At 39.6% G+C, this 27,206-nt stretch overlaps 1 protein-coding gene across 4 annotated transcripts in view; it reads left to right on the top strand.

Annotated features, from left to right (window-relative positions):
• The window catches only part of HOOK3 (hook microtubule tethering protein 3), a 137,619-nt gene extending 110,413 nt beyond the window's left edge, over positions 1-27,206 (top strand). For 2 of the 4 annotated variants that reach the window (XM_030938111.1, XM_030938109.1), the window contains 8 exons: positions 2,638-2,725; positions 5,345-5,350; positions 7,185-7,219; positions 13,106-13,188; positions 15,292-15,392; positions 18,326-18,430; positions 18,599-18,670; positions 24,438-27,206. In XM_030938111.1, coding sequence (XP_030793971.1) covers positions 2,638-2,725; positions 5,345-5,350; positions 7,185-7,219; positions 13,106-13,188; positions 15,292-15,392; positions 18,326-18,430; positions 18,599-18,670; positions 24,438-24,578 — 631 coding nt within the window. In that variant the 3' untranslated portion in view covers positions 24,579-27,206. The remainder of the gene's footprint in view (positions 1-2,637; positions 2,726-5,344; positions 5,351-7,184; positions 7,220-13,105; positions 13,189-15,291; positions 15,393-18,325; positions 18,431-18,598; positions 18,671-24,437) is intronic. The other 2 variants (XM_030938112.1, XM_030938110.1) reach the window with 1 other exon arrangement.

The following is a 27,206-nucleotide window of genomic DNA, read 5'->3' as shown; positions in this document are numbered from 1 at the left end:
ATTGTTTGAGGAAATAATCTCAACAATGACTAAGATGGATTGTTGAAATAATCTTTTAGTTGGATACATATTTCCATTTTGCTTTCTGAAAAGACTGAACAGTATTACGGTATTACTAGTAATGTGTTTATGGACCTGTGTCCCCATATTTAATGTGGATTTTTCCGATAATTTATCCTTTTGTTACTCAAAACCACTCAGATTTTTTTACCTTGATGTGAAAAAGTTATTATAGCTTTAATTACATTTTTATTGTGATCCTTTCTAAATTATAAACCTACAATGTCTTGTAATTAAGTAAAAAAATTTCTTATTAAACTTTTTGGCTATTTGGATTCTAAACACTCGTTGCCTTGTTTTCTCCTTAATTTGGAGCAGTCTGGCTTCTACTACTACCATTTCACGAAAGTATTTCTTACTAAGATAACTAGTCATCTCTTAAATGGCCAATCCCGTAGCAGCACTCAAGACTTTATCTTTCCTCATCTTTCTACTGTATTCAGTGTTGTTATTCAGTTCCCCCTTCTTCAAATTTTTTATTTCAATAATAGCCTTCTCTTATATTCTCTCTCATTCTCTGATATTCTTCAGGGTGAGGTTCCTCTTTCTACCCCTTGGTTGATCCACCATGGCCCATCTTTGTTAGTGTTTTACACTGTTTTTCACACTCTTTCTAGACAATATCATTTTTGCTCATGGCCTCAGTTAACTCCAAATGGCTCCCAAATCTGTATGTTCAACTCAGGTTTCTCTGTGCTTTAGATTGAGGTATCTAGCTGTTTGACAAATTTCTAGGCATTTCATTTTCAACAAATGTAAAATCAGATCCCTATATTTCTTTCTTATCCTGTTCCTTTTGTCTTACCTTCTCAGTGAATACCAAAATTCTTGTATTCTTTTGCCTTTTCTCAAGATAGTTCCTCCTCTGTCCCTTTCTATTTCCTCCTCTGTCCTTTTCTATTTCAGGCATATTTAGTAATAATAATAGTAATAATAGCATTCTCTCATCTTCATGCCTGCTCTTGAACATTTTAAATAATATCTTCCATTGTAAAACCAAAGTGATCTGTCTGACATACTACCTGTATGATCTCTCTGACCATGTTTTCCCTTCTTGCAATCCTTCAGTATCACCCAACACCTTTGGAAGTAAGCTAGTCTCCTGAATGTTGCATCATGACCTAGAGAATTTATGAAAGTCAAACCATGGGCTGGGTGCAGTGGCTCATGCCTGTAATCCCAGCACTTTGTGAGGCCGAGGTGGGTGGATCACCTGAGGTCAGCAGTTCGAGACCACCCTGACCAACATAGTAAAACCCCGTCTCTACTAAAAATACAAAAATTAGCCAGGCGTGGTGGTGCGCATCTGTAATCCCAACTACTCAGGAGGCTGAGGCACGAGGATTGGTTGAGCCTGGGAGGCGGAGGTTGCAGTGACCTGAGATTGCACCATTGCACTCTAGCCTGGGTGACAGAGGGAGACTCCATCTCAAGAAAAAAAAAAAAAAAAGACAGAAAGAAAAAGAAAAAAGAAAGTCAAACTGTGGAATCAGCGTTATTTAAGGTTGTCTGAGTTATTCCAGTTTCAGCCTGACTTGAGGCTTGCTGATTACAGGGTAATCCCAGCAGACACTTTGTATTCCATACAGGGTTGTGCTGATCTCCTTTTCCCCAGTTTCTCTCCAGCCATTCTTCCTCTCATAACATACTCTTCATCATACCATTCCTGAATTCACTGCATCCTCTTATTTTTCTGCATACTTTGGACATACTGACCTCTGTCTTGAATCTCCTTCCCACCCATAACCCACAGATGTTTTATTTATTGTTCTAGTCTCATTTCAAGTCCAGTGTATTTTAACTCGTCCAGAGAGTTACTGTTTCTTTGACCAACTATTTTTATATGCATCTATGTACTACTTGGAAGTTTTTATCTGATTGTATTTTGTTTACACTTTTTCCTCCCCACTGGGCTTTAATTCCATGAGGGCAGGGATCTTTTGTGTGTGTGTGTGTGAGGCAGGATCTCACTCTGTTGCCCAGACTGGAGTGCAGTGGCACAAACACAGCTCATTTCAGCCTCGACCTCCTGGGCTCAAGCAATCTTCCTACCTCATCCCCACAAGTAGCTGAGACTTACAGGTGCTCACCAGCATGCCTGACTGATTTTTGTATTTTTGGTAGAGATGGGGTTTCACCATGTTGGCCAGGCTGGTCTCAAACTCCTGAGCTCATGCAGTCTGTCTACCTTGGCCTCCCAAAGTGCTGGCATGGGCGACCATGCCCTGCCTGAGTGCAGAGATCTTTTAATACTAATGCTGAGCACAGTCCTTGAGACATAGTCTTCATAAACATGTATTGAAGTGAATTTCAGAGAAATATGCATAACTACATTGGTTCTAAAATATGTGCCCACCCAAAGACTGTGTTAGAAGTCATCATTCGAAATTTCAAGCAATACCAAAAATAATCAGAAAAGTAAGCTGGCACTCATAACATTAGGCCACTACTATACTACTACTGCTAGAACATGAGACTTTATTTTGCTAATTATACTTTCTAACTGATATGACAACCTAAGGAAAAAAGGCATACATAAGTCGCCACTTGGAAAATTAATGTACATTTCATTTCTAGGCTGGTGAATCAAAGACTTCTGGAAGTACAGTCACAAGTTGAAGAATTACAGAAATCTTTACAGGATCAAGGCTCAAAAGCAGAAGATGTAAGTTTTAATATGTACCAACCATGGTCCGACAGTTTCACAATGTTGAAAAATAACTTTTATTTTTTATTTGATGTTTTTTATCAAAATAATTTAGTATTATATTGGTTATAGAAAAGAAACAATGTTTTCCTTTTTACTGACATTCCTTATAAAAAGGACCAGATCTGTCTCTTCAGATTCACTCTGCTGGGAATTAGAAATTCATTTCTAGTTACCAACTGAGGAATTAATTGAGGCTTTATGTTTTAAATGTGCTCAACTCAGTGTTCAAAGATGAAGTATAGGGTTTTTCCCCTTTGGTCAAAAAAAATTGCTAGTGGGAATTTGGAATGTTCAAGTAGAAATTTTTAATGTAAAAGTGATTTTAAGAAAATACTGCTTCCCTAGAATTACATTTTCTCTAAATCTCTGAATCCCTCTTACTCCTTCTGTTCCCCAACACTGGCCCTTTTTTCACATCCCCCAGCACTCTGCGTCTCTGTCACAACTCTGCACACTTGCACTAGAATAGTGTAAATGTATTAGCCAAGGACTGCCTTTCTTCACACCTGTGTTTTAACCTTCTATCACAGTACTCAGGTAGCACATAGTCATCTATCTCTGGCAAAAGTGTAAGTCAAATTTTGCAAATCCTTTATGTTCAATGAACAGTAAACAGCAGAGCTAAGACTTAAAGAGTGTTCAAAAATAATGTAAAGAGGAGAAAAAACAAAATTTTGGTGATCAGTCTTTGCTTCAACCAGATGTTTTGTTTCTTTCCTGTTACCAGTGTAATTTGCTGTAAACTGTGGCATTTGAGCATAAATGTTTGTTTCCATTGATAGAGTCATTTTGGAGGATTAACTTCAAAACTGTAGATGTAGCCAATTCCATTTGGCCTTTTTAACATAAGAGGATATAAAAACAAAAGGAACCAAAGAAAGGGAGTTAAGTATGTTACTTAAAATTTGTGAATACTAGATACAAAAAGCTCATCCATGGCCTAGCTTAATGAGTTTCTCCAGACATCATCTTGTGTATATTGGCAACCTGTTCTTCATTCTAACATGAGTGATGTTAGCTTATCCCTTAATCAATGCGTTGGCAGTCCTTGTTAGATTCCCAGATTGATTTCTGATTCCTAAAATTGTCACCAACATTTAAACTTCTGTATGCCCTTATTAAAATTTAAAACGTTTTTATTCAAAATGCTAAATCACAAAGAGGTGAAACAAAACTACATGAGTGTATTAAAATATTACTAAGCCTAATTAAGTATCTTAGAGATGAACTGAATGGGGCAACATTTCTGAATTCAGTGAAATCACTAGGTCCTTTAAACTGAGATAAATGTAAAATCCATTCTGGTCTCTGAAAGTCTGAGGAGACTTTTATTGATTTGTTATGGGAGTGAGGGAAGGGCATGTGGTACATGGGAAGTAAAAATGGTGAAATATCAGAATCAGCTTAAACTTCAGTGTTACAATGATGGCCATTGTGCATGGTTCTCTTACATTGAAACATAAAAGCATTTATTCTTCAAAAGATAATTTGGCATAGCTTGATTAGGTATCACTATGGTAATCAAATCCAATTAAATATGCTGTGGGCCATTACTTTAACAGAATATATTTCAGAAGTGAGATGCCAGCCTTGTCAAGTACTATTTACATAAACTCGTCCATTTATTTGATTGTCCAGATGCCAGTGTCTTGCTGTAAACTAAGCAGAACTTTGCTCTGAGCTCTTTTCTATATGTAGAAAAGATTCAGATAGCTGAAACCGTGCCTCCAAATGGCTTAGAGAAATAAATAGTACAATACAGGATATATGGTTCTTGCCCCAGCAGATATTTTTATGTTTTTGTCTTACTTTTCTCTTTCTCTAACTTAAGAGTGTTGCATCTCGGGAATGTGCAACACATAAAGCAACCTGCCAAAGGAAGTGGTCCCCTCTGGAGAAGAACAACATAACTTCTGCCAGCTTCTGTTATCAAAAGCACAGTCCTTTCATATAATCTTAAGTCAGAGTAGAAGGGGTTGCACATTTTTATTATTATTTTTATGTAATTTGTTTTTAGCATGGAAGCAGAAAAACATTGTTATATCCAGCCATATGGATAATTTGAGCTAGCCGCAATATATAAAACTTCAGAGCACAAGACAGGATGAGGAGACAGTAGAAAAAAGGAAAATGTACATTTCTTTTAAAAAGTGCATATCTTGGGCTGGGCACAGTGGCTCACGCCTGGAATCCTAGCACTTTGGGAGGCCGAGGTGGGCGGATCATGAGGTCAGGAGATTGAGACCATCCTGACTAACACGGTGAAACCCCGTCTCTACTAAAAATACAAAAAAAATTAGCCGGGCGTAGTGGTGAGTGCCTATAGTCCCAGCTACTCGGGAGGCTGAGGCAGGAGAATGGCGTGAACCCGGATGACAGATCTTGCAGTGAGCAGAGATTGTGCCACTGCACTCCAGCCTGGGCAACAGAGCAAGACTCCCTCTCAAAAAAAAAAAGAAGTCATATCTTTTATTTCCGTTCATGAATTACTAAATCATTCCTTCTTCTCTTGGCTGCTGTGTTTGCTTCATACTAATTTGTCCTCTCTGTCTCTTGGCATGGTTTCTGCTCAAGGCTATTGTAAGTATGGCTTCCTTTTCATTTTTATATAGTGAGCAGTTTTTGGATTTAGACTGCCATCATAGTTGATGGTATGGAAAATTTTGTTAAGGTAGTTTTGTACAAAATGAATATCTGGATTACTTGCCTTGTAGGTTTAGGACCTTTACAATTAAGATACTCAAAGGATATCGAACTCTTAGAGTCAACTGACAAGAAGTCTGCTCTTGGTTTTATTCCCCATTCCACTCCTGTTCCATCCCATTATTATAATTAATTAATTTATATAAATTATCTTGATTCAGTCTACCCTCCTCCTGCCCCATGCTTTGGTAGGAACAGTCTTCAGTTTGGAGAGGCACTGCAGCATAGGAAGCATGGAGGTGAAGGCTATGCATGGATTCTGGGGTCTGGCAGACCTGGGTTTTGGATCTGCCGCTTGAAAGCTACTAAATGTTCTCCAGCCTGTCCTTCCTCAACTGTAACATGGGGCTATTGTTACACAGGCTGTGAAGTTTACATATGACAGTGTCTATGACATGATTTAGAGCATTGTTTGGCATATTAACCACCCATTTAACTGTTTTATTATATATATCTTCTCAGAGTTAAAGTTTTGCTAGACTCTAATCAAATCATAAGCACAGAATTAAAGTTTCTAAAAAGTATTTACGTTTTACCCCTGTGCTAAAGAAGGAATGAGCAGTAATCGAAAGTTAATAGAGTTGGCCGGGTGCAGTGGCTCACACCTGTAATCCCAGCACTTTGGGAGGCCGAGGTGGGAGGAGGATCACTGAAGCCCACAAGTTCGAGACCAGCTTGGGCAACAAAGTGAGACCCTGTTTCTATTTTTTTTATTTTTTTATTTTTTATAAAGTTAACAGGGTTATCTTTTTGTATATTTGGGAAGCGGTGATAGAGGACATGTGGATCTACTGAGGTAACTATAGTTAACATATTGAGGAAAGAAGTGAAAGTTGAAGTATTACAGAGCTGTGTTAGAATGGAAATGAATAAAAATTTTTGGTAATTATTATCAAAAGAACTTAGTGTGAGGGTTCCTTTTCCCTCATCACTGGCGTTGATTGGACAATTTGTTTTATAAGCCTATATTAATTGGGTTTTGACTGAATTAATTATATAACCATTTATCTCAAAATGTTTCATAAAATTGATTAATAGTATGTACTGTGTAAGTTTAATTATGAAATTTAGTGGTCTTATAGAGAATGTCTTTATTGTTTATTTTTAGGTCAATTTTGATCTCCTGCTTTTCAGGAGTCATTTTTTTTTTTTAACCCAGTGAAAGCTACATTCTCCAACATATTAAAGGTTGTGCATATGTTATCCTTCACATTCCCATACCATTGCATAAATTATTTATAACCTGTGCATTTTCATAAGTCACTGATTAAGTCAGACGTATTTATAGAAACTGACCCAATACTTTATCATGACTCAAGGAAAATAGCAGATAAGTGTCTTAAGGGAAATCTGTTATTACTAGGGTCCTGTCTGCCTACCAAATCCAGGAATATTAGGTCTATAATTAAGTGGCTTTTTCATTCCTATTTTATTCATCTGCCTGATTATAAATAGAGAATTCATATATATATCCAGGTTGTGGGTATTTCATACTGATTGTCATCCCTTAGGGGGATGTAATTATAATCTAATTACATGTCTCCCTTTATTAAAGAGATTTAAACTGGGGTACATTGTGTGTTTTCAGCTCTTTGACCAAACAAATTACTGAGAGCTCACTCAAAATTCTGACTGTTGTACTTTTAACTTAAAAAAAAATTATTTTAGTTAAAATATGAGGTAATAAACTAACTTTGTTTTTCATTTTTAGTCAGTCCTTCTAAAAAAGAAGCTTGAAGAACATCTGTAAGTATAAGAGCTGTTGAGGCTGATTCTTCTATAGTGGAACAGACGTGCTTTGTGTTAGGTAGTTATGGTGTGTCTAGGCATTGGCACAGGTGGCCCTTGAAGAAATAGAAAATTATAATACATATTAAGAGAGTCTGAAGGGTCACTTCCGCCCAAGGTTCTCAGGTCAGAATAATGACTGCTTTAGAACTGCCTTCTCAAATGAGACTTTAGGGTTTTCTCTCTTTGTGATAATCGTAGTTAGGAGTTTGAGACACTCTAGATCATGGGTCAGACACCTCTTTCTATAAGAGGTCAGATAATAATTGCTTTTTAGCAGTTAAAAGCTGGTCTCTGTCACAGCCACTCAGCTCTGCAGTTGTAGCTTGAAAATAGCCATAGACAATACATCAATTAATGGTTGTGACCATGTTGTAGTAAAACTTTATAGATACAAACAGGCAGCAGGCTGGTTTTGGCCCATGGGCTATAGCTTGCCAGCTCTGAAGTATTGCCAGCTTAATCTATTTATTTAAAGAAAAAATTTAAGAGGCAGGGTATTTTAAAAAGGAGACCCTGTCTTTAAAAGACTTTAAGGTCTTTAAGAGACAGGGTCACTATGTTGCCCAGGCTGGACTTGAACTCCTGGTTTCAAGTGATCCTCCTGCCGCAGCCTTCTGAGTAGCTGGGATTACAAGTACATGCCACCACACGCAGTCTAATATTCTTTCTTAAGTAAATTTTTTAAAGTCTGTGAAAACTTTTCAGTAGATTTTCAAATGTTTCCTTGAGTTACAAACAAGAACTTTTTGGTATAAAAGGTAAAGTAAATTTTAAAATATTCACATTTGTTTTTTCATGAAGAAGAAATCTTCTCTCTTTATCTTTAACTGAGGTTGACCATATTAGAAATGTTTCATAATTTTTCTTGCACCCAGTGACAACCTTAATCCTTCTCATCCTTTTCTAGCAAAACTCCTGGCAAGCACTGAATTAGTGACTATGAATTTATAGCCCGTTAAAGTGTTACAACTTTACACTGTGCTAAACCAGACATCCTCAGTACCACAAAGATAATTTGGATTTATTCTACTAGGATGGGAAAGAAATTCTCTTCTCTGGCAATTTGCCTCATGCTATCCAGTTTGTGTTTTTGTGTTTTAAATGGTAAATGTGGGAGACACAAGATACTCCTGGCGACAGATTTGCTAGCAATTCTAGCAGTGGGCAGATTCTTAATGTACTAGAACAGAAAATATTACTTTTGCCTTTTGTGAGATTACCTGCAGTGAGAATTTAGTACTGAATTCTGTCCTTTAAAAAAAAATTCTCATTCCTTTATGGCAAAAAATATAATGCCTGTTATTTCATAAAACTACCAACTAACCATTATTCTGTGCTCAGTCATTTACATGGTGAAAAATCTTCATCAGAAAGGATTTATTAGTGAAGATGGAGACTGTTAGTTCCTATAGCTGGCATGTCAAATTACCATACACTGGATGGTTTATGGCAACATAAATTTATTCTCTCATAGTTCTGGAGGCTAGAAGAACCAAGGTGGCAGCAGGCTGGTTCCTTCTAGAGGTTTGGAGGGACAGTCTGCTCTGTGCTCCTTGCTGTTGCTGGTAACCACCAGCAGTCCTGATGTTTTTGGTTGTAGACAGATCACTCCAGTTTCTTTCTCCACCTTCACATGTCATTATTTGTATGCCTGTGTCTCGTGACCTTCTGATAAGGATGCCAATCATTGGATTTAGGGCGTTCCCTGATCCAGTGTGCCCTCATCTTCACTAATTATATATCTATAAACACCCAATTTCCAAATATTGTTACATTCACATATCCTAGGAATTAAAACTTCGATTTTTCTTTTTAGGAGACACAATTCAGCCCACCACAGGAGCCACAGATATCTCCAAATAGGGCCAGCCTCATGCACATTTAAAATGACAATGGGCTGGGTGTGGTGGCTCATGCCTGTAATACCAGCACTTTGGGAGGCCAAGGCATGTCAATCACTTGAGGTCAGGAGTTTGAGACCAGCCTGGCCAACATGGTGAAACTCTGTCTCTACTAAAAATACAAAAATGAGCAGGGCATGGTGGCTTGCACCTGTAATCCCAGCTACTCAGGAGGCTGAGGCAGTAGAATTGCTTGAACCCAGGAGGCAGAGGTTGCAGTGAGCCGAAATCACACCACTGCACTCGAGCCTGAGCAACAGAGCGAGACTCTGTCTCAAGAAAAAAAGAAGAAAACAAAGAAAAGTTGGGTGCGGTGGCTCACGCCTATAATCCCAGCACTTTGGGAGGCCGAGGCAGGTGGATCACTCAAGGTCAGGAGTTCAAGACCAGCCTGAACAAATGGTGAAACCTCATCTCTACTAAAAATACAAAAAATAGCCAGGCGTGGTGGCGTATGCCTGTAATCCCAGCTACTCGCAAGGCTGAGCCAGGATAATTGCTTGAACCCAGGAGGCAGAGGTTGCAGTGAGCCGAGATCATGGAACTACACTCCAACCTGGGTGGCAGAGCAAGACTCCGTCTAAAAAAAAAAAAAAAAAAAAAAACTGCAATGGAGACCATTTTACACATCAAATTGTTAACACTTTAAAAATCCAACATACTGAGTATTATTGAAGAACTGAAGATGTTAAGCAATGGCAATTCTCATCCACCGCTGGTAGGAGTATACATCAGTCTGCTTAGTAAACTTGAACATGCCACATATTCTGTGACCTCTCAGTTCTACTATATATATCCTAGATTCCTAGAAATATTGTCAGTCTGCTTAGTAAACTTGAACATGCCACATATTCTGTGACCTCTCAGTTCTACTATATATATCCTAGATTCCTAGAAATATTGTCAGTCTGCTTAGTAAACTTGAACATGCCACATATTCTGTGACCTCTCAGTTCTACTATATATATCCTAGATTCCTAGAAATATTGTCCGTGCATACTAGGAGGCATGTAGAAGAAAGTATGGAAGAACATTGTAATCACAGAAAAGTAAAAATAATATGCAAATATTCACCAATTGGAAAATGATTGAATGAGGTATATTCAAACAATAGAATACCAGACAATAGGGGAAATGTGAAATAAACCATGGCTAATACATCAACACAGATGAAGCTCAAGAATATAGTGTTTAGTGAAAGATGCAGGTCAGAATAATACATAATGATTAACGTATAAAATTTAAATTGCGGCCAGGCGCGGTGACTCAAGCCTGTAATCCCAACATTTTGGGAGGCTGAGATGGGCAGATCATGAAGTCAGGAGATCGAGACCATCCTGGCTAACACGGTGAAACCCCATCTCTACTGAAAAATACAAAAAACCTAGCCAGGCGAGGTGGTGGGCGCCTGTGGTCCCAGTTACTCGGGAGGCTGAGGCAGGAGAATGGCGTCAACCCGGGAGGCGGAGCTTGCAGTGAGCTGAGATCGCGCCACTACACTCCAGCCTCGGGAACAGAGCAAGACTCCATCTCAAAAAAATTTAAATTGCACAAAATTTTATATATATTTTTTTTTATGAGCAAAAAAAAATTTTAAATTGCACAAAATTGTGTGTGTGTGTGTATATATATATATATATTTTTTTTTTTTTTTTTTTTTTTGAGACGGTGTCTTGCTCTGTCCCCCAGGCTGGAGTGCAGTGGCGCGATCTCAGCTCACTGCAAGCTCCGCCTCCCGGGTTGACGCCATTCTCCTGCCTTAGCCTCCCGAGTAGCTGGAAACACAGGCACCCGCCACCTCGTCCGGCTAGGTTTTTTGTATTTTTCAGTAGAGACGGGGTTTCACCGTGTTAGCCAGGATGGTCTCGATCTCCTGACCTCATGATCCGCCCTTCTCGGCCTCCCAGAGTGCTGGGATTACAGACGTGAGCCACTGCACCCAGCCTAAGCAATATATTTTTTAGGAATAGCACAAAGACAAAACCATCATGAAAATCATGAGAATGATTCAAATTCTGACTTTGGTTACCTCTGGGAAGAGTATAGAGACATGCATGACTTCTAAGTTTTGGGGATGATTTTTATTTATTTTTATTTTTATGTTTTTAAATTTTATTTATTTACTTATTTTTTGAGACAGAGTTTCACTCTGTCACCCAGGCTGGACTGCAGTGGCATGATCTCGGCTCACTGCAACCTCCGCCTCCTGGGTTCAAGAAAGTCTCTGCCTCGGCCTCCCGAGTAGCTGGGGTTATAGGCCCCCAGCACCATGCCCGGCTTTTTGTATTTTTAGTAGAGACAGTTTCACCATGTTGGACAGGCTGGCCTTGAACTCCTGACCTTATGATCCACCCGCCTTAGCTTCCCAAAGTGCTGGTATTACAAATGTGAGCCACCGCACCCGCCCTATTTATTTTTTTGAGATGGAGTCTCACTCTGTTGCCCAGGCTGGAGTGCAGTGGTGCAATCTCCGCTCACTGCAACCTCCGCCTCCCAGGTTCAAGCGATTCTCCCACCTTAGCCTCCCGAGTAGCTGGGACTACAGGCACACACCACCATGCCCGGCTAATTTTTTTGTATTTTAGTAGAGATGGGGTTTCACCATGTTGCCCAGACTGGTCTCAAACTCCTGAGCTCAGGCAGTCTACCCACCTCGGCCTCCCAAAGTGCTAGGATTATAGGCATGAATCACTGTGCCCAGCCAATGTCTATTTTTTAACATGGTAGCGATTCATTGGGCTTAATTTTATTATTCTTTTAACTGTTATATTGTATATGTTCTTTGTCATAGGTCATAAATGCATACAAGTCACATCCTCAAAAAATTCGTTGAGAAAAAGGTTTATTAAAGCATATTTCATGCATAGAAAAGATCAGAAAGACATAAAGTGATGTATTTTTTAATTAGTGATTTTCTATATCTTCCCATTTTTACAGCCTTTTTTCCTAGTTACGTTATATAGTGCCATATTAAATATGATAAAGGTAAAATTACACATATTATACAAATACGAGGGGAAAATATCTCACTTTCAGTTAATTATTTAAATACCTGTATATTGGAATATAACATATGAAGTACACATCTTAAGTTCCTAGATTTTTTTTTTTTTTTTTTTTTGAGACAGAGTCTCACTCTGTCATCTAGACTGGAGTGCAGTGGCACGATCTTGGCTCACTGCAACCTCCGCCTCCCAGGTTCAAGCAGTTCTCCCTCCTGTGTAGCTGGGATTACAGGTACCCACCACCGTACCTGGCTAATTTTTCTATCTTTAGCAAAGACTGGGTTTTGCCCTGTTGGCCACGCTGGTCTTGAACTCCTGACCTGAAGTGATCTGCCTGCCAAGGCCTCCCAAACCTAGGTGACCCAGATCAACATATGGAATATGTCCAGTAACCTACCAGGATTGTTCATTCTTCCTCCCAGTAGATTGACGGCAAAACTAGCCACACAGCTGATCTGTATCATCTTCCACTCATTTTAACATACCAACAGAATCGCACATTGTTACCCATTTGACTTCCTTTGTTTAACATTCTGTGAGATCTATTCATGTGGTTGCGTATATCATTAGTTCATTTTTTTATTGAATTTGTTAATTCTTATTTTTAGAACTTCATTTTTTTGCAACAAGATTTTGCATGGTAAAACCTTTGCAAAGTTATTTCAATGTTCTTATTCCTAGAAAAAATCTATACTCTGTCTTTATGCAGGTCTATCTAAACTAAATGACTACTTTTTCAAACAGAGGAATTTTTTGTCTTTATTTTTTACTTATTTTTAAAATATATTAAATTTGTGTTTTGTCGTTTCATATCTGTTTCATATCACTTGTGTGCAATGCAAGTGTAAGCCAAATATAAAGAACTTAGATCTTTAATTTGAACTGGAAAAAAATTACAGAAACAGTAGTCGGTGATATTTACCTTTTTGTTACAGAGAGAAGCTGCATGAAGCCAATAATGAACTACAGAAGAAGAGAGCCATTATTGAAGATCTCGAGCCAAGATTTAACAACAGCTGTGAGTTTTCCTAATTATGATAGTTTTTAAATGGGCTTGCTGTATACTGCCATAGTGATAGTGAGTTTACATAATTTTTATTTATTTTATTTTATTTATTATTTATTTTTATTTTTGTTTTTTTGAGATGGAGTCTCACTGTTGCCCAGGCTGGAGTGCAATGGCGCAATCTTGGCTCACTGCAAGCTCTGCCTCCTGTGTTCTTGCCATTCTCCTGCCTCAGCCTCCTGAGTAGCTGGGACTACAGGCGCCCGCCACCACGCCCAGCTAATTTTTTATATTTTTAGTAGAGATGGGGTTTCACCGTGTTAGCCAGGATGGTTTTGATCTCCTGACCTCGTGATCCACTCACCTTGGCCTCCTAAAGTGCCGAGATTACAGGCGTGAGCCACTGCGCCCAAACTGTTTATTCATTTTTGAGACAGGGTCTGGCTGTGTTGCCCAGACTGGAGTAAATGGCATGATCACAGCTTACTGCAGTCTTGACCTCCCATGCTCAAGCCATCCTTCTACCTAATCAGTCCCCCAGTAGCTGGGATGCAGGCATGAGCCACACTGCCCAGCTAATTTTTATAATTTTTTATAGAGATGGGATTTCTCCATGTCGCCCAGGCTGGTTTTGAACTTCTGGGCTCAAGTCACCTGCCCACCTCAGTCTCCCAAAGTCCTGGGATTACAGATGTGAGCAACCACACCTGGCCTATATTAAATTTTTATTTAAGAAATAGGCTCTATTGGCTGGGTATGGTGGCTCACGCCTGTAATTAGCAATTTGTCAGGCCAAGGTAGGAGGATCGCTTGAGCCCAGGAGTTCAAGACCAGCCTGGGGAACACAGCAAGACCCTGTCTCACAAAAAAAGAAAGAAGGCCAGTGCGGTGGCTCACTCCTGTAATCCTAGCACTTTTTTGGGAAGCTGAGGTGGGTGGATTGCCTGAGCTCAGGAGTTTGAGACCAGCCTGGGCGACATGACAAAAGGCTGTCTCTACTAAAAATACAAAAAATTAGCCAGGAGTGGTGGCACACACCTGTAATCCCAGGTACTGGGAAGGCTGAGGCAGGAGAATCACTTGAGCCCAGGAGGCAGAGGTTGGAGTGAGCCAAGATCTCGCCACTGCACTCCAGCGAGACTGTCTCCAAAATAAAAAAGAAAGAAAGAAAGAAATAGGCTCTATTTACATATAGGGAGTATACAATCATCTTTATAATGTCTTACTTTCTAATTGTACTTTGAATTTTTCCTTAACTCTGTATTCTAATGAATATTATATGACATTAAGATATTTTCATAATGTAGTTCCATGTAAGTCATCCAGACTTGTGCTTCCCAAATATTTACTCGTGTAGATAGCTTGGTTTTGTTAATTCTTTTGTATTAATAAAGAGGTAAGAGGTGAGAGAACAGACTTATTTTTATTGCAGTAAAATATACAAAACACACCATTTTAAGCCATTTTTAGTGTATAGTCCAGTGACGTTGAGGACATTCACACAGCGCAACTATCACTTTTACCTGTATAGTCCAGTGACGTTGAGGACATTCACACAGCACAACTATCACTTTTACCTATCTACAAAACTGTATCATCTCAAACTGAAGTTCTGTATGCATTAAACAATAACTTTCCCTTCCTCCCTCTCCCCAGCCCCTGGTAACCGCTCTTCCATTTTCTGTCTCTGTGAATTTGACTATTCTAGGTCACTCATATAAATAGAATCATGTAATATTTGTCCTTTTGTATCTGGTTTACTTCACTTAACATAATGTCTCCGTATCATAGCATGTGTCATAACTAAGGCTGAATAATGTTATATCTATGTATTACATTTTGTTTATCCATTCATCCTTAATGGATTCCTTATTTATGTACTTCCATACTGGAGTTTTTATTTATTTATAAGAAAACATTTTTGTTTAAAAAAAAAAAATCTGAATTTTTTAAAAATAAAATTACGTGTAAAAATAGACCAGTCTCTCAAAGCTGTTAACTATTTGTTATTAGTCAATTAAAATATTTTTGAAATTGTTGTAATCTAAAATAAATGTATTTATATTATAACTATATATTATAATCTATATATATTTTACTATGTTTCATCTGCAGCCTTAAAAATTGAAGAATTACAGGAAGCTTTACGAAAGAAAGAGGAAGAAATGAAGCAAATGGAAGAACGATATAAAAAATACTTAGAGAAAGCCAAAAGTGTAAGTATGAATTTTGTAGGCATCTCACTCTACCTTCTGATCACATTTCAGTGAAGTCTCAAATATAATGGATGGACACTACAGCAACTTCTTATGCAGAAAACTCTCAGGAGAAGAACATATCTTATAACAAATAAAAAGAACCTGAGCAAGAAGCAGTGGTCAAAATAGGTCATTCCATGGATTACTTACTAATTACCAAGAGGAAAATGTACTTTGTGTGGGAAATGAGTGGCACTTGCCACCTTATTAGTCATCAAAATTAACAACACCAATTAGTGATAGGACAGCTGATATCCTGTGCCTTCTGATGGAGTATTGTTGTAAATAATAGTTAACCTGAATTTAAGCAACCTTCTATTTCCAGTTCACAGGCAAAATAAAGTTTATTGGAACAAGCTAAATAACACATTCAGGAAACCATCAGGTAAATCCAAAATTTGGAATGGAAGTCACTGCCATGAAAACAAGAACAGGCCATGGATTGTGGGAGAGCACAGGACCCATTCTAATTGAAAAGAGCCCCCTTCTAGTTGCCGAATCAAGACATTCACCTCTGAGTCCTGGATTGAGGGTTAAGGGGGTCAGTTTTCTTACAGATAACGGTTTGTGATTTTTTTTTTTTTTTTTTTTTTTTTGAGACGGAGTCTCGCTCTGTCGCCCAGGCTGGAGTGCAGTGGCCGGATCTCAGCTCACTGCAAGCTCCGCCTCCAGGGTTTACGCCATTCTCCTGCCTCAGCCTCCCGAGTAGCTGGGACTACAGGCGCCCGCCACTTCGCCCGGCTAATTTTTTGTATTTTTTTAGTAGAGACGGGGTTTCACCATGTTAGCCAGGATGGTCTCGATCTCCTGACCTCGTGATCCGCCCATCTCTGCCTCCCAAAGTGCTGGGATTACAGGCTTGAGCCACCGTGCCTGCCCTTGGTTTGTGATTATGTGGGTTAATATCCTTAATCTAAGGAGATTTGTGCTCAAGTATTTAAAGGTTATGCGTTATGAGACCTGGATAACTTATTTGGGAGACTTTAAAATAGCCTCCCAAATAAGTAACAGCGTGTGTGTGTGTGGAGAGAAATCAAATATGGCAACGAAGCAATTGGTGAGTCTAGGTTAAGGGTAAATGGTTGTTTTTTTTTTTTTTTTTTTTTTTTTTTGAGACGGAGTCTTGCTCTGTCGCCCAGGCTGGAGTGCAGTGGCTGGATCTCAGCGCACTGCAAGCTCCGCCTCCCGGGTTTACGCCATTCTCCTGCCTCAGCCTCCCCAGTAGCTGGGACTACAGGCGCCTGCCACCTCGCCCGGCTAGTTTTTTGTATTTTTTAGTAGAGACGGGGTTTCACCATGTTAGCCAGGATGGTCTCGATCTCCTGACCTCGTGATCTGCCCATTTTGACCTCCCAAAGTGCTGGGATTACAGGCTTGAGCCACCGCGCCCGGCCGTAAATGGGTTTTTATTCTTCCAAGTTTTCTATGGGCTTGAACATTTTGATAGTAAAAATATTAGGGGAGCTGGGCATAGTGGCTCACGTCTGTAATCCTGTCACTGTCGGAGGTCAAGGCTGGAGGATTGCTTTAGCCCAGGAGTTTCAAGTCAGTCTAGGCAACATACCCAGACTCCGTCTCTACAAAAAAATGTTTTAAAAAATTAGCTGGTCATGGTGGCATGCACCTGTAATCCTAGCTGTTCAGAAGGCTGGGGCAGGAAAATCACTTGAGCCCAGTGGTTCAAGGCTGCAGTGGGCTATGATCACATCACTGCACTCTGGCCTGGGTGACAGAGCAAGGCCCTGTCTTTAAAAATAAAGTAAAACTAAATGAAAATATTGGGTGGAGAAGTAAAAAGACCTTTCCCAGCAGTCCTCTAGTTGGCCAGCCAGAATCACATCCAATGTCCATGCCCAAACAGGATTGCCGGCAGAGAAAGAAATGGGGCCACAGTGATAGGCTTAACACCAGTCAGGACCCTCTCCCCAAAGTACATATCTGATTAGAGGCAGAAGGCTAGCAGACCAGATCAGAGGAAAGGAAAAGAGTAGACCACTGTCAGTAGTGTCTGCTTTACAGACACACGTCATTTAACAACAGGGACACATTCTGAGAAATGCATCCTTAGGCGATTTTGTCATTGTGTTAACATTGTAGAGTGTACTTATGCAAACCTGTATGCTATAGCTTAGTACACAACTAGGCTATATGGTATGGAGTATTGCTTCTGTACTGAATAGTATAAGGAAATACTTACACAATGGTAAGTTATTTTTGTGATAGGACTTTTTCAGCTCCTTTATAATGTTATGGGACCAATATATGTGGTTCATCACTGACTGAAACATCATTATGTGGTACATGACTGCATTTATTAATTTTAAGCCAGAATTCTTATAATTAGTTCTTTATATAAGTAAAAAGTTTTATGTTTGCACAAATATTATGTACCCATAAAAAATTTTTACTTTAAGTTACAACAATTACTACTATTTTATACATTTACTTTTTATTTTTTTTAGACAGATTCTTGCTCTGTTGCCCGGGCCGGAGCGCAGTGACCTGATCTCAGCTCACTGCAGCCTCAACCTCCCAGGCTCAATTTCTCCTCCTGCCTCAGCCTCCTGAGTAGCTGGGACTATAGGGGTGCACCACCACACCCAGCTAATTTTTAAACACTTTTTATAGAGACGGTTCTCACTATGTTGCCCGGGCTGGTCTCAAACTCCTGAGCTAAAGTGATCCACCTGCCTCAGCCTCCAAAGTGCTGTCATTACAGGCATGAGCCACCACTCCAGGCCACATTTACTTTTTAAAATACCCATGTAAGATAACCTTTGATTTTTCATAAGTTTATCCTTTTATTTTAAAAATAATAGTCATTCTTTTCTTAAACATTACATTCTTTAAGTTTGAGACTTTTTGAATTTTTCTTTTATTATTTTTTACAGGTTATTCGTACTTTAGATCCTAAACAGAATCAAGGAGCAGCACCAGAGATACAAGCTCTTAAAAATCAGCTCCAGGAACGAGACCGACTGTTCCACTCATTAGAGGTAGTTTACTCTACTGTACAATAAAATAATTGTGTTTTGATTTTAATGTTCTGGGAGCCTTGTTATACTTTACAATTGTGTCCCTGGGTTTTAACAGTTAACTTAAGTATTTCATTTATATCGAGTTGTTTTATATCTTTACATATTTACATGTGCTTTTTTTTTTAGAAAGAATATGAGAAAACAAAGAGTCAAAGAGAGATGGAAGAGAAATATATTGTTAGTGCCTGGTACAATATGGTAAGAAAATAGTACTTTGGAGCATAATTAAAAGTTCAATGAATATGTAATACTTATTATATTCCCTTTACTGTAGAAGTCACTCTACCAAATGAATCTGAAAGTAATTACTATCCTAATATACACTAACAGAATCTTAATGCTATTTCTGAACTGAAAAGCAAATATGAGAACCACTGTAAACAGGGTTAGAGCATTTTGAAAACATTATTTCTAGAGGATAGAAGGATAAATGTCAGTCTAATTTTTGTCCCTCAGAGACTTTATTGTAAGGGAAGGGACATTAATACTATCTAAACACAGATGCAAGTAGTTTTGTTTTGTGGGATTATTTCAGTGTCTTTGCAGGATGGTATTTGATTGAGGGTAGTTTATCTCATGGGGTTTGGAAAGTGTTCACATTGTCAGACCCTGAACCACTGCAGATTTTGAAATTGAATATCCCAACACAAAAACTAATGCTCATGAGCATCCTGGTTGGGATATGAATACTTACGGATTTTAAAGAGTGCTGCACTTCTTTCAGTATTTTTCCAAGACTTTCTGTCTTCCTTTTGGTTTTTGTTCTTCCCAATAAGACCACTTCTGCCTTTAAAAAATGTTAGTTGGCTGGGCGTGATGGCTTACTCCTGTAATCCCAGCATTTTGGGAGGCCAGGCGGGCAGATCACGAGGTCAAAAGTTTGAGACCAGCCTGGACAACGTGGTGAAACCCTATCTCTACTAAAAATACAAAAATTAGCTGGGCATGGTGGCACATACCTATAATCCCAGCTACTTGGGAGGCTGAGGGAGGAGAATCGCTTGAACTTGGGAAGCAGAGGTTGCTATGAGCCAATATTGTGCCATTGCACTCCAGCCTGGGTAACACAGCAAGACTCTGTCTCATTTTAAAAAAAAAAAAGTTGTCTGACACAAGAAATGGGACCAGATTCCATTTATTTATTTATTTATTTATTTATTTATTTTTGAGATAGAGTCTCACTCTGTACCCTAGGCTGGAGTGCAGTGGTGTGATCTCAGCTCACTGCAACCTCCACCTCCTGAGTTCAAGCGATTCTTCTGCCTCAGCCTCCCAAGTAGCTGGGACTACAGATGCCTGCCACCATGCCCGAATAATTTTTGTATTTTTCGTAGAGACGTGGTTTCACCATGTTGGCCAGGCTCGTCTCTAACTCCTGACCTTGTGATCAACCTGCCTTGGCCTCTCAAAATGCTGGGATTACAGGCATGAGCCACTGCGCCCAGTTCCCCCCTCCCCAGATTCCTTTTAACATCCCCCTGTGACCCTGTAGGTCTGTTATTGGCACAGTACCATTGTTTTTGTTTTACAGTTATAATTGATACTGCCTCGTAAAGGTTAGTGTCCCTGGCCTCTGAACACTGTGATTTGATCTTTCTCAAAAATTCATAAATTTCATTATATATTATTTTCACATCTGTATTTGCCTTGGTCAAAACTGCATATCTATGACTGGGTGCAGTGGCTAATGCCTGTAATCCTGACACTTTGGGAGTCTGAGGCAGGCAGATCGCCTGAGGTCAGGAATTTGAGACCAACCTGGCCACAACATGGTCAAACCCCGTCTGTACTAAAAATAAAAAATTTAACCAGGCATGGTGGCACGCGCCTCTAGTCCCAGCTACTCAGGAGGCTGAGGCACGAGAATTGCTTAAACCAGGAGGCGGAAGTTGGGATTGCACCACTTTACTCCAGCCTGGGTGACAGACTGAGACCCTGTCTCAAAAAAAAAAAAAACTAAAAAACAAAAACTGCATATCAAAGATTTTATTGCAATTTAAAAACCAAAGAGGAAATCATATCAGAGTTAGAATACTATTATTGACAAATATAGGTCATGCACGGTGGCTTATACCTGTAATCCCAGCACTTTGGGAGGCCAAGGTGGGCGGGTCACCTGAGGTCAGGAGTTGGAGACGAGCCTGGCCAACATGGTGAAACCCCATCTCTACTAAAAATACAGAAATTAGCAGGGTGTGGTGGTGGGTGCGTGTAATCCCAGCTACTCCGGAGGCTGAGGCAGGAGAATCCGGGAGGCGGCGGTTGCAGTGAACCAAGATCATACCACTGCCCTCCAGCCTTGACGACAGAGTGAGACTCCATCTCAGAAAACAAACAAACAAATACAGATTTCTTGAAAATTAAAATTCAAAAAATAGAAAAAGTAAAACTATATATTTAAGGAAATTCTCTGGGAATTAGTCCTGACTTTTAAACTATTCTGTCTCTTCCCTGTCCTCCTGGAACCTTAGTGTTAGCAATCTAGGAGCTCTGCATTTCAGGCCTTATTAATAATTTCATATTACTATTATTATTTTTTGAGACGGGGTCTCACTTTGTCGCCCAGACTGGAGTGCAGTGGTGCAATCTTGGCTCACTGCAACCTCTGCCTCCTGTGTTCAAGCAAGTCTCTGCCTTAGCCTCCCGAGTAGCTGGGATTACAGGTGACCGCCACCATGCCCAGCTAATTTTTGTATTTTTAGTAGAGACAGGGTTTCACCATCTTGGCCAGGCTGTTCTTGAATTCCTGACTTTGTGATTCACCTGCCTCAACCTCCCAAAAGTGCTGAATTACAGGCATGAGCCACCCCGCCAAGCCCAGTAATTTCATATTCTGGATTGGTTTTTATGACTTCACATATTGTGTTTCTTTTTTTTTTTTTTTTTTTTTTTGAGACAGAGTCTCGCTCTGTGGCCCAGGCTGGAGTGCAGTGGCCGGATCTCAGCTCACTGCAAGCTCCGCCTCCCGGGTTTACACCATTCTCCTGCCTCAGCCTCCCTAATAGCTGAGACTACAGGCGCCCGCCACCTCGCCCGGCTAGTTTTTTTGTATTTTTTAGTAGAGACGGGGTTTCACCGTGTTAGCCAGGATGGTCTCGATCTCCTGACCTCGTGATCCGCCCGTCTCGGCCTCCCAAAGTGCTGGGATTACAGGCTTGAGCCACCGCACCCGGCCCATATTGTGTTTCTTATGGAACCAGATTGATTTATTCTGTGTAGTGATACTAAAGAATAGTCCTAATTTTTTTTTTTTTTTGAACAGAGTCTTGCTCTGTTGCCCAGGCTAGAGTGCAGTGGCATGATCTCAGCTCACTATAAGCTCGGCTTCCCGGGTTCACGCCATTCTCTTGCCTCAGCCTCCGGAGTAGCTGGGACTACAGACGCCCGCCACCACGCCTGGCTAATTTTTGGTATTTTGTTTAGTAGAAACGGGATTTCACCATGTTAGCCAGGATGGTCTCGATCTCCTGACTTCATGATCCACCCTCCTCAGCGTCCCAAAGTGCTGGGATTACAGGCGTGAGCCACCGCACCCGGCCAGAATAGTCTTAATTTTTAACTTAGAGAGTGAAGGAATAAATCCAAATAGACTCCCAGAAGTTATGTTCAGATAAGTAAACCATCATGCTTACATTCAGAAAGTTATGCATCTCAGATAACTTTAAATGGAAATGGAAATGATGAGTGCAGGGAAGAGGTATTAAGTAGCTCAGGGAATGCCCTTGCAATAGATTGAGGTCTTTAACCTGTGTGAAGAATTTGGATAAATTGCTTGAAATGTGAAAGTGGAAAAATTAGAATATTTAAATAAATATAAATTTTAATATATGCAGCCAAATGTATAACTTAAAGATTACCAATAAATATTTGTCAATTTTGGCCGGGCGCAGTGGCTCAAGCCTGTAATCCCAGCACTTTGGGAGGCCGAGACGGGCGGATCACAAGGTCAGGAGATCGAGACCATCCTGGCTAATACGGTGAAACCCCGTCTCTACTAAAAAATACAAAAAAAAAAAAAACTAGCCGGGCGAGGTGGCGGGCGCCTGTCGTCCCAGCTACTTGGGAGGCTGAGGCAGGAGAATGGTGTAAACCCGGGGGGCGGAGCTTGCAGTGAGCTGAGATTGGCCACTGCACTCCAGCCTGGGCGACAGAGCAAGACTCCGTCCAAAAAAAAAAAAAAAAAAAATTTGTCAATTTTATTCAAAACTTTAAGTGCTCTGATTTCAAGTTGAGTTTAAAAACATGTTTTAGATTTTTCTTATTTGGAAAAGATTATGTATTTGGATTGATAGGATAGACTGTATTAAAAATGCAAAGCTGAGGTTGGGCGCATGGGCTCACGCCTGCAATTCCAGTACTTTGAGTCGCCAAGGTGGGAGGATCTTTGAACCCAGGAGTTCGAGACCAGCCTGGGCACCATGGCAAGACTCCGTCTAAAAAAAAAGTGAAAAAAGATAAAATAATGCAAAGCCATGACCTGTGTTTTCCCTAGAAACTAGCTAGTGATGTATCTTCCAGCCTTCTGTCTTTTGCACATCCTTCATTGCATCCCGTAGTTTGGCTTTTCCACCTGGCTCTCCTTTTGCCTCGTGATTGCTTTTTTCTTCCTTGCTGCCAGCTTCTACTTATGCCCAGCAGTTTACTTGCATTCAGTCATTAGTGAGATTAAACAACAGCTCTCAGTTCTTTCATTTTTGTTGTTGTTACCGTTTTTGATCCAAGGTCTTGCACTGTTCCCATGCTGCAGTACAGTGGTGTAATCACGGCTCACTGCAGCCTCAACCTCCTGGGCTCAAGCAATCCTCCCACTTTTGGCACTTTTTAATGTGCCAAAAATTTGTACATGTTCAATTAAAAATGTTGTATAATACTGTAATACTTTTCTTTGTATGAAAATGTCCTCTTCCTCAAAGGTGTAGGATTTGTAATAAATTAGATTTTCTGCCAATAATTGATAATACAATTTATCAGCCTTCCAAGTAGTTGGGACTATGGGCATGCCATCATGCCCAGCTAATTTTTTTTTTATTATTTTAGAGAGGGGAGGGGGTTTCTCGCTATTTTGCTAAGGCTGGTCTTGAGCTTCTAGCCTCAAGTGATCTTCCCAGCTTAGCCTCCCAAAGTGCTGGGGTTACAGGCATGAGCCACTACCCTGGCCATCTCTCAGTTCTTAATGTTTCTCTGGCTAGGATTCTTCATTGTCTTATTAAATGAGTACCAAAAAACTGCTTTTTTCGTGATCTACTCATAGACTTCTGCCTTTAGTAAGTAGTGTTATTATCATATTCTTGTCATTCCTCCGCAGTCAGGGAGTGCCCTGGAGGTTTCCTCCCTCCTGTTAAAGTGCTCTAGCTCCAGCAGTTGCCTCCTCTCCCTTCTAAGCTAGTAGGCGATCCTTCTCCTGTCTTCAAGAAAGACCCCCTTCTCTCGTTTGGGCCCTCTGTTGTGGACTGTAAAGAAGTTTTCTTAATTTGTTTGAGAATACAAGTCTGCCTTGAAGTGAAGAAAAACAGCATGGTGGTATGTACAGTACCTAGTGTGGCTTTCCACCCTAAGAAACAACACAAGCATTTGTGTTTTTCATTCTAAATAAACCCTGTGATTTCCACCACCGGAGTGAATCAACTGCTACCAATCATGCTCTTTTCCTTGGAAAAAAATCACTTTCTATATTTAATTTGAAAGGAAGTATGATTGAGTGTGGGTAATGTCTGTCTCTATCATCTGCTGTATTGTTTATTGTAAAATCAGACAATTAAGCCTGAATTTTTCCAAAAGAAAATTTGTGCCTACTGTGGGGAACTAAAATGCCTCTATGAGATTTTAATCTATAGTGAGTAGTATTAACATTCCTAATTGTGCTTTATGATACAGTGTAACAAATTCTGCATGATGAAATTTTCTTTTGTGAAAGTATGTTCCACTATTTTTTCATTTATTCGTTTTTTTTGTTTTAATGTTGCAGGGAATGACTCTGCATAAAAAGGCAGCTGAAGATAGACTGGCAAGCACAGGCTCAGGGCAGTCGTTTCTGGCGAGGCAGAGGCAAGCGACCAGCAGCAGAAGATCATACCCAGGCCACGTGCAGCCAGCCACAGCAAGGTAGAGAAGTCCTGCCGCTCAAACACAGACACCTGCACCCACAGCATACTTCTGTTACACACAACAACATTTCAGGAAACTCAGCCAGCTTACTTTTTGTTTCTCTTCTGTGTCAATACTTAGTGTTTCTCATTATGAGGACTTTTTCTCTCTCCCAGTATCTTTGTTTTAGTTTCTTTGGTTTTTATTTTGTAGTGCCTTTCAGTTCTTTTTAATGTGCCAAAAATTTGTACATGTTCAATTAAAAATGTTGTATAATAGTGTAATACTTTTCTTTGTATGAAAATGTCCTCTTCCTCAAAGGTGTAGGATTTGTAATAAATTAGATTTTCTGCCAATAATTGATAATACAATTTATATTCTTTATTGTGCCTGTGTGTTACCATGCTTTATAAGAATGTCTTTGTTTAAAGGGAATTAATCTTTTTATGATGTATTAATCTGTGTTTTCAATTGTTTTCCAAGTACAGTTCAAATAACTTGCATATTTACTATACAAAATGGTTGACAAGTATTCTTTTTGCAAAGACGTAAATACATTGGCAGAGGTGCTAATCACATCTTCCCTAAGGCACCTGGTAGAATTATTTGAGGAAAAAATGAGTTTTCACATTGTTTTATAGGACATTAAATTTGTCCAAAGATTTGGAGACTATTTTTAAAACATAAATACACCAAATTTCATTATTTTCTGCTATCTTGTTTGCTGGCAGAAGTGTGAATGTATTGGTGAGGTTATTTTGGGATGAATTACAAAAGAAAAAAAATCAGGCACTGCATTAATTTCTTGTTGTTGTTTTGGAATATCTTAGTAACTGAGGATCATTTTCTAGCAATGTGGTTGACATACCTTCGGTTGCTCTCCACATCTAAAAGAGTTTTCTTTCATATATGTACAAGTTATTGGTAGTCTTATTTTTGGGCTGTTTGTTGACTTATGCCCCATTTGTTTTACTTATTCTTTAATATAAACCCTTCCATTTTTTAATAATTCCTAACGACATCTTAATATCAGTCATTAACATTAGTAACTTCTTGTATGTTATATTATGACAGATCTCTTTACGTTTTTTCTCACATCTATCTGCTAGTCCAGGAATTTGTTACTAAATAGATTTTCCTGGGTATTTGGTTGCCTCAACGTGCTTACATTTGTTAACAGATTATAAACCACATTTATTTACATCGATGAATGGGCTGTCAAGTAATCATTGTAAAGCACTTTGTATATATAAGGTGCTATGTAAGTGCGAAATATCATTCATTTAAAAATGAAATGCCTTCTGACTTTCCATATTGACTTATGTATTTGGTCCCAAATTATATTTAAGTCTTTTTTCTTGCAACATAGCCCTTTTTTTTAAAGCAAAAGATTTCTGAAATTAGGTCATGGTATTTTTTGTTTATTTTTAGGTAGGTTACTTAATATAGGAGGATGTTTTCTCATGTACTTGCTATTTGGAAGTTCAGGTTTCATTTACTTCTTTATGTTAAATACAAGTAAGTAACCTCAAATCAAGTGAAATGTAATTAAGAATTTTCAGAAACTATATTCAAGTGTTTGATTTTTAAATTCTTTCTTACTTTTTAATAAGAAAGATGACCCAAAAATCAGTAGTATTTGTTTGTCCTCAGAAGCCGTAGTTGAAGAAAGATTTTAGCGTATACACAGAAGTGGAGCCATACATTGTGCTAATTTTTTACGTTAAGTACAGAAGTCTGAGCACAGCATGAATGCTTCTGCCTAATGAGACCACAAAGCAGCAAGAGTTAGGGATAAATGGAGGTAGCCATGAGTAGAACTGCTGTAGGGCTTCAGGAGGCTACGCAGACCTGATCAACTGGAAAGTTTCCAAAGTAAAAGATTAAAAACTTTCAGACTGTTCTTACCCCTACCCGTATTTCACAAATAGCCTGAGGATCCAACTATTTTTAAGGCAAATTGGGACCAGACATGATGCCTCAAGCCTGTAATCCCACTATTTGGGAGACCTAGGCGGGAGTGGATCACTTGAGGTCAAGAGTTTGAGACCAGCCTGTCCAACATGGTGAAACCCCTTCTCTACTAAAGTACAAAAATTAGCTGGGCGTGGTGGCATGTGCCTGTAATCCCAGCTACTTGGGAGCTGAGGCAGGAGAGTCACTTGAACGCGGGAGCCAGAGACTGCAGTGAGGTGAGATCGCACCACTGCACTCCAGCCTGGGCGACAGAATGAGACTCGGTCTCAATCAATCAATCAATCAATCAATAAAGCAAATTGGGATGTGAGTACTAACCTTGGTAAGTTAAAATTTTGGGAAAATTGTACCTGTAGAATATGATGGATGAAAACAAGAGCCAAGTGCATGTAAAACATGATTACATGCCTGTAATCCCAGCACTTTGGGAGGCCGAGACGGGCGCATCACCTGAGGTCAGGATTTCCAGACCGGCCTGTCCAACATGGTGAAACTCTGTCTCTACTAAAAATACAAAAAATTAGCCAGGTGTGGTGTGTGCCTGTAGTCCCAGCTACTTGGGAGGGTGAGGCAGGAGAATTGCTTGAACTTGGGAGGCGAAGGTTGCAGTGAAACGAGATGGCGCCATTGCACCCCAGCCTGGTGACAAGAGCAAAACTCCGTCTCAAGAAAA

Source organism: Rhinopithecus roxellana, chromosome 9 (assembly GCF_007565055.1).
Source record: "Rhinopithecus roxellana isolate Shanxi Qingling chromosome 9, ASM756505v1, whole genome shotgun sequence".
NCBI lineage: Eukaryota > Metazoa > Chordata > Mammalia > Primates > Cercopithecidae > Rhinopithecus > Rhinopithecus roxellana.
This window is presented reverse-complemented; position numbering and strand designations above follow the sequence as displayed.